General features: G+C 41.4%; 1 protein-coding gene across 1 annotated transcript; it reads right to left on the bottom strand.

Moving 5' to 3' along the window:
• Positions 1-231: 231 nt before the first annotated feature.
• On the bottom strand, positions 232-5,563 carry hpdl (4-hydroxyphenylpyruvate dioxygenase-like). Its single transcript, XM_088917870.1, has 5 exons — positions 4,857-5,563; positions 3,871-4,037; positions 2,759-2,910; positions 1,074-1,216; positions 232-590 (listed from the first exon to the last, which is right to left on the bottom strand). The coding sequence occupies exons 1-5, from the start codon at positions 5,561-5,563 to the stop codon at positions 395-397; spliced, it is 1,365 nt and encodes a 454-aa protein (XP_088773996.1). The 3' UTR covers positions 232-394.
• Positions 5,564-6,490: the final 927 nt, after the last annotated feature.

Here is a 6,490-nt window from a genome sequence, read left to right as displayed (position 1 = left end):
TGTGGGGGGGAAATTCTATTGTGGTATCACCTGCAAACTTGATTAATTTACAAATATCTCAGAATCAGAATAATTGATATAAACCTGGAAGAAAGTTCATACAAGGTGTTTTGTTACTTTTGTGTGTACAACCCTTTGTCCCCAATCCATTTGATATCCACAGCTCCCCAACACTTTTGTGTACATAATAAAATGACCATAACATGCAAGAAAAGACAGACTAACCTGAGGTTGCAAATTAAAATCAACTATAATATATCTTTATTATAGTTAATTCATAATATCTTTTATTTTTGCATCAATGAGAAATATCAAAAAGTGTATTTTAAAAGCGTTTTACATAACTAAAAAAGTACTCCAAAAATGACCCATTATTAACTGAATAGGTGAACTCCTAGTTCTGTACAGGCACAGGTCCAGGATTCTTCTCCTGCTCTCCACGCCCCTCACTATCTATGTAGGTCTGCATAGATCTCCACAGTGCTCGGATATTCCCTTCTCCAAAACCTGACGCCCCCTTCCTCTCGATCAGCTCCAGGTAAAAGGTGTCCTCAGCAAAAATGGGCTTAGTGAAAACTTGTAGGAGGTATCTGTAGGTAAAGATAAACAGAGACGATGAATAGCCTTCATGGGGGGCACGACCATCTGTTTCAGTGCTGCTTCATTCTAGTTTAATTTTCCTGGCAACACCTCAAACACTGGGAGTAAGTAATGGTCTGAAAGGCCATTACAAACAATCCATACTTGGTAATGGCAATAGGACTGCAATACAGAGAAGGAAGGCATCACTAAGGATAATGGTTAATGGCGGTTTTCCACAACAATAGATTTAAGCCATACTTCTAATAACTGGTGTGAGTTTGTACAAACGGATTGCTATTGCAATAATTAGGAAATCATTCCAGCTAGCAATTTAAGCAGGTGAGAGGAAAAAACCGACAAGGCCAAGAAAAGTAAAACATAAGTAATGTACTTTAACTAGCTGGCCTACAAACAGTAGGCTGCTTTATCACTTGTAAGAGCCTAAGTAAGCACACTATAAAGGTCATTCGACCAGATGAAGCCAGTGATACCTTTTGTTTTTATTGGATGTATCCTGACAAAGGGATTTTGGGTCAGACAGGTCTTCACATAGCTCTGTGTCCAGCAGGATTCCATAGTGGGACAGCAGCTGGGGGTCATAACCTGCATCCACAATTTCCTGCTGTTTCTCCACCTGCGAAGACAGATGAGCACACGGTGTGAGAGACGACCAGCTGGCTAAACAGCTGCCGGTGCAACTGCATCAAATTGAAGCATATACTTCTGCATTCAAAGTGTTTTCAAATACACACCTGATCACACTTTAAATGCAACAGTATGCCTTTAACATCAGAAGCTACACACTGTATGTGTAATATTTTAAACAGGAAGAAGATGGGATTGTTGATTGAGTAATTTTGTTGCCTGAGATAAATCATGGATCTCAAGTGACTTAATAAAAACGTAATAAAAAACTATTTAAAAAATTGCAAGAACAGTGAACAATACAACAAGCACCACTTGATTAAAAATACTACACAATTCTCCTCTAAAACTTCATTTTGAGGTCCGAATCAGTCCAGAGAAGAGCAACCAGATACATTCCTAGGTCAAAGGAATGTCTGTCTATGAACAGAAAGGGGACCGACTGAAGTATTCAAAACCTTCAATGGCTCTGAGAAAATCAGCCCAATGGACCACTTTAAAATCAACAGGGAACCACGAACCACAGATGTCGCACATTGAAAAAAAGAGGAAGAAGATTTAGAACACTCCTGTACAGGGTTAGTTGAAATGCTGCCAGCAGCTTTGACAGTTCATTACAAATTACATGGGTTTCATTATAACAGAGAACAACATGATTTCTCCACAGGCGATGCCATTGTGGATACTGTGTGACTGCAGCGCCATCTGTGGAGGTGAAAACAAAACTTTAGTAAAAATATTGCCCTTTATACTTGTCGATAACATTTTGACTAACCCTGTATACAAATCTGGAACAAACATGCCCGGCCTGTCAATGCCCTGGGTTCTTTCAAGCAATGGCTAGATGAGATCTTCAGAAGCCAAATGAGCTTGAGGGGAAGAACAGCCATCTGTTGTTTGTAATCTTTCTTGTGTTAAAGGTCAGGGATGCCATATCTGATACTAACTTTGGAATGTTTTCAGTTTTTGTTCACATTTTCTTTTTTTTTATAACTGTTTAGAGTACTTGAGTTTGGTGTTGCCTTTCATAAATATACTGTATATACAAGGAATTCTAAGCAGTTTGTTTTCCATTATTTTGCAAAGATGCAACACTAGATAAGAAAAGGAACTTCAGTTTTGAAAATTCTTTCAAATTCATTTTCATTGAAGCAAAAACGAGGTGGCGGCACAGGGCTTTAGTGGTTAGTATTGCTGCCTTGCAACGCGGAGTTCCTGGGGTCAATTCTGGACCTGTGGTACTATCTGTATGGAGTTTGTATGTTCTCCCCGTGTTTGCGTGGGTTTCCTCCCCTGTCCAAAGACATACTTTTAGGTTAATGGACTTCTGGGAAAATTGGCCCTGGTGTGAGCGTCTGTGTACTGGCGTCCCATCCAGGGTGTGCCCTGCCTTGTCCCCACTGCTTGCCAGAATAGGCTCAAGTTCCCCCCGCAACCCTGAACTGGAAGTAATGGTAAGAAAATGGATGGATGGAAGCATCAAAGTGTGTGCCTGCAGAGGGAGGGGTGTGTTTTCTTGCAGAGGTCTCACCTCGCTGTAATAGGCTGGTGGGGGAGAGAAGAAGTGCACTCCAGCTTTCGCCAGGGTGTGGGCGGTGGAGACTATGTCCTGAGTATACAGCCCCACGTGAAGGATCCCAGGTCCACTGTGCTGCTCCAGAAAGCTGTCCACCTGGTTCCTCCCTGGGAAGAGCACACATGACAGGAGGGCACAGGGCAGTTTATAGATGAGAAGAGGCTAACTGGCTCAACTGACTGCTAGTAGCAATGCGATTCAAGGATCTCATCCAAAGGCTGTCCAAAGAAGCCAGAATGTTACCTTTAACAAGCTAGGTAGCTTGTTCCAGGCACCCACAGCCCACTGGGTAAAACAAGTTCTCTTTTTGAAACCAATGCATGGTTTCTCCTTGGCTGAGCACAAAATGTCACTTGAACTTGAACTTTATTGCCATATGTGACCACTACATGTACTGGTACAATGGAATTCTTACTTACAGAAAGTTTCTTGATTGTTAAAACAAGCGTAAAAACACAAAGTGCAGACAGCGCATCAAGACAATATACAAACAAACAGTAGACAATGTACAAGCAAACAAGTAAACAGTCTGAATATAAACAATGCAGACATGTAAACAATGACTGGAGATGTGCAATAAATAAGAAATCATAATGAGGTAGATGGTGTAGGTGTGGTCCGAGGGGCATGGCTAAATGTGTTCGCCAATCGCACTGTAGCAGGTCAAGTAGAGTATGCAGATACAGTTACACTGACAGCTGAATCAGAATATCGTCTATTCTGTTGGTATCCGTTATGGATGCTGCTGGTTCAAAGAACTTGATGTAGTCAAGCTAGATCTATCCTATCTAAATCAATGATCCAGTAGATCACTGGGCTCCATTGTTTGACCTCATAATCCAAACGGGCATCACACACAATCACATCTTTAGCTGTTTGGTACTGTATAGAATCCGTTCAGATTTTATGGCTTCAGATGGTCAAAACAAAAACGAAGACTTAGAAGATAACATTACTACTGGCTCTCATTTATCATCTTAAAATCTTTAAACTAGTACAGCATTCTGAATGAACCTCTCTTCTGTGCATCAAGCATACCAAGACCCTAAGACCCAAAGGCTTGCTACCTTGCTGCGGCAAGGACTCTGCAAGAACAAATTTGCAGTCTGGCTCTTTCATATCAGTGGAAGAGGGCTTCATCCCAGCTCTGCTGCACTTCCAGTACTGCATTCCTCTCAGCCGAAGACCTATCCCATTTTGGTCCAGGACATAGCCCTCTTCCGCATCCTCATTCCTGCCGAAAAACACACAGATGGACATCCTTTCACCTACCTAGTGGCAGAAACTGTGAGGCGGTCAAAACGTTGACATACCAAATGTCAAAATGTTACACTGGGCGGGTTACATCACTGAACATTCCAAAGTTAAAAAACACAGGGGGTACATTTACATTAATCGCCAATCAAGAAAGTACAATACCGCAGCTTTAACCTTAAAATTCCCCACAATTACGAACAATGTACACTTCACGATTAAAGAACTATATAAAACCGTTAAGAATATTAAATATTTAATTGCCAATTGCGTTTAAATGCAACATGTAGCGAATTGTTTAGGTAAACAACATGTAGTGAGTAAATAAAACCAATCATGCACATATTGCAGTACATTGTAGACATTTGCTAGTTCGTAATACATGAACAGGTGTAGTTAGCGGTCTATCAAGTGGTAATGGGCACTGTGACATAATAATTATACATGCTTCCTGAATTACCTAGCAACCACAGAACGTAGTTTTTATCTACGTATGGATAACCTAATACTGTATTTTCTGACGTTACACCGATCGCTTTTCAAATTCTCATTAATTCAGTTCTGCTTTACTGTGATGTAACTATCTTCAATATAATGATTTTCTTGTTCAATGGGTTTTGGCGTTAATTCTTCTCAGGGGAGTAGTCTCTACCAATTTCGGTACAGATAAGCCTCTTCATTTTACTCTTCCCGACTTAACCGTGGTCAGATTTCCGACTGGCTAGGATTGGGATAGCAGTAAAAAAAATCTATAGTTACATTTTTTAATACAGGAAGATTCCTGGGTATTCAGCCTTACCTGTTAATGAAAAAACTGTGAAAGCCAAAGTGCTTTTCATACCATCTTATTATTTCCACAGAGCTTCTCCTAGGACACGCGTAGGTGATGTGATCGAAATGAGTAATCTTGCTGTCGTGTCCGTCAACGGGAGAACTGTTTTGAACCCCCTGGAATCCAGGTAAGAACTGTCCCTCGTATTTGCTCCTGTCGATCAGCGTGTGGCAAACATTTCCTACGACAGATTTAACCACGGCGTAGGTCACAAACCCCTGGTCGTCTTCCACTACTGTAGGCGGCACCAAAACATCACAGCCCTGCTCAGACAGACGGCGATTCGAGCTCTCCACATCCTCCACTTCAAAACACACGTTGCACGCTGTGTCAACGACATATGAAGGCTGTACGTCGTACAGAAATTCGGATCTAGTCTGGTTTCTGATGCTACCGTGATCAAGAGTAAAGACCCGAGTTTTCTCTTTTGCACCCCTTTGAGGCAGCACCGATCGTGTCTGTCCGTTTGTCTTTCCCCCCTCAGAAGGTTGATTCAATCTTTCATTAACGATGAAAACAGCCGATCCCTTTCTGAGAGCAAGCTGCCTTGATTTCTCGGTTAATCTCGCTGCAAATAAATTAAATTTGAATTTAGTGACAAGGTCGTGAACTGTTTTCCCCCCGTTTAAAACGTGGAGGGCAATGTGATTCAGCCGGCACAAGTACGCTGCCATCTTTGCTGACGCAAGACGCAAGTGTTGACGACTGTACAAAAAAAAAGAGGCCTTTTAAGTCTGTCATATGCTGTATGTACTACTGGAGCTCATTGATTGGTATGTCGTAATTACGAGATAACTCCAGATTGTTTACCCTTGGTGGCAGCAATACACTTCCGTAATCTAGTGTTACTAGCAAACGAAAATAAATTACACAGTGAACGCCACAGCTTTCTGTCTGCAAATGCAAACCTGATGATTGTACTTTTAAAATAATTATATGTGAGTTATATACATTTACTTTCAAGCAGCTCATTTACTGGATGATGTCCCTTTTGTAAGCGTTTAGTCAAATATTAATTTCTGTGTTTCCAATCAGCAAGGTGGTGTCATTTTAGACACCAAGAGAAAGATTATTCAAGTATCAGTGCTTGTTAATGTAATGATATTGGTTAATGAAGCAGATATGCGCAATTTGTCAAATTGCCGCTTGCATGAAATAATTTCATATTTTACATTTATTATGCACCCACTCTGCATTTTTGCTAAATGCAATTCTGATACAATGTAGATTCTCACCTAGAGTGGTGACTTGGCCAAGGGTTGAGGGGCAGCCAGAGCACAACGGGCACAACACAGGGTACACCCTGGATGGGACGCCAGTCCATCGCAGACACAGACATACAAACACATCAGGGCCAATTTTCCTGGAAGCCCGTGAACGTGCTAGTATGCCTTTGGACTTTGAGAGGAAACTGGAGCTCCTGGAGGAACCTCCATACACACCTGGGGAGAATATACAAACCCCACACAGATAGCAGCCCAGAAATTAGATAGAACCCTTCTGTGTCATCCCTATTGCATAATTGTATATACAACAGATTTTTAAGAACAGCTTTAGAGGTCATTCTGTAACAAGATGACCACAGGCCAAGATGGGGAGTA

The sequence above is a fragment of the Atractosteus spatula genome, chromosome 5, assembly GCF_055471065.1.
Source record: "Atractosteus spatula isolate fAtrSpa1 chromosome 5, fAtrSpa1.hap1, whole genome shotgun sequence".
Classification (NCBI taxonomy): Eukaryota; Metazoa; Chordata; class Actinopteri; order Semionotiformes; family Lepisosteidae; genus Atractosteus; species Atractosteus spatula.
This window is presented reverse-complemented; position numbering and strand designations above follow the sequence as displayed.

Coding starts and splice junctions, on each gene's coding strand:
- hpdl (XM_088917870.1), bottom strand. CDS start 5,563: ATGGCAGCGTACTTGTGCCGGCTGAATCACATTGCCCTCCACGTTTTA. Junction 1,217..2,758: donor CACCAGCCTATTACAGCGAG/GTGAGACCTCTG, acceptor CTGTCTTCGCAG/GTGGAGAAACAGCAGGAAAT. Junction 591..1,073: donor ACATCCAATAAAAACAAAAG/GTATCACTGGCT, acceptor CTTTACCTACAG/ATACCTCCTACAAGTTTTCA.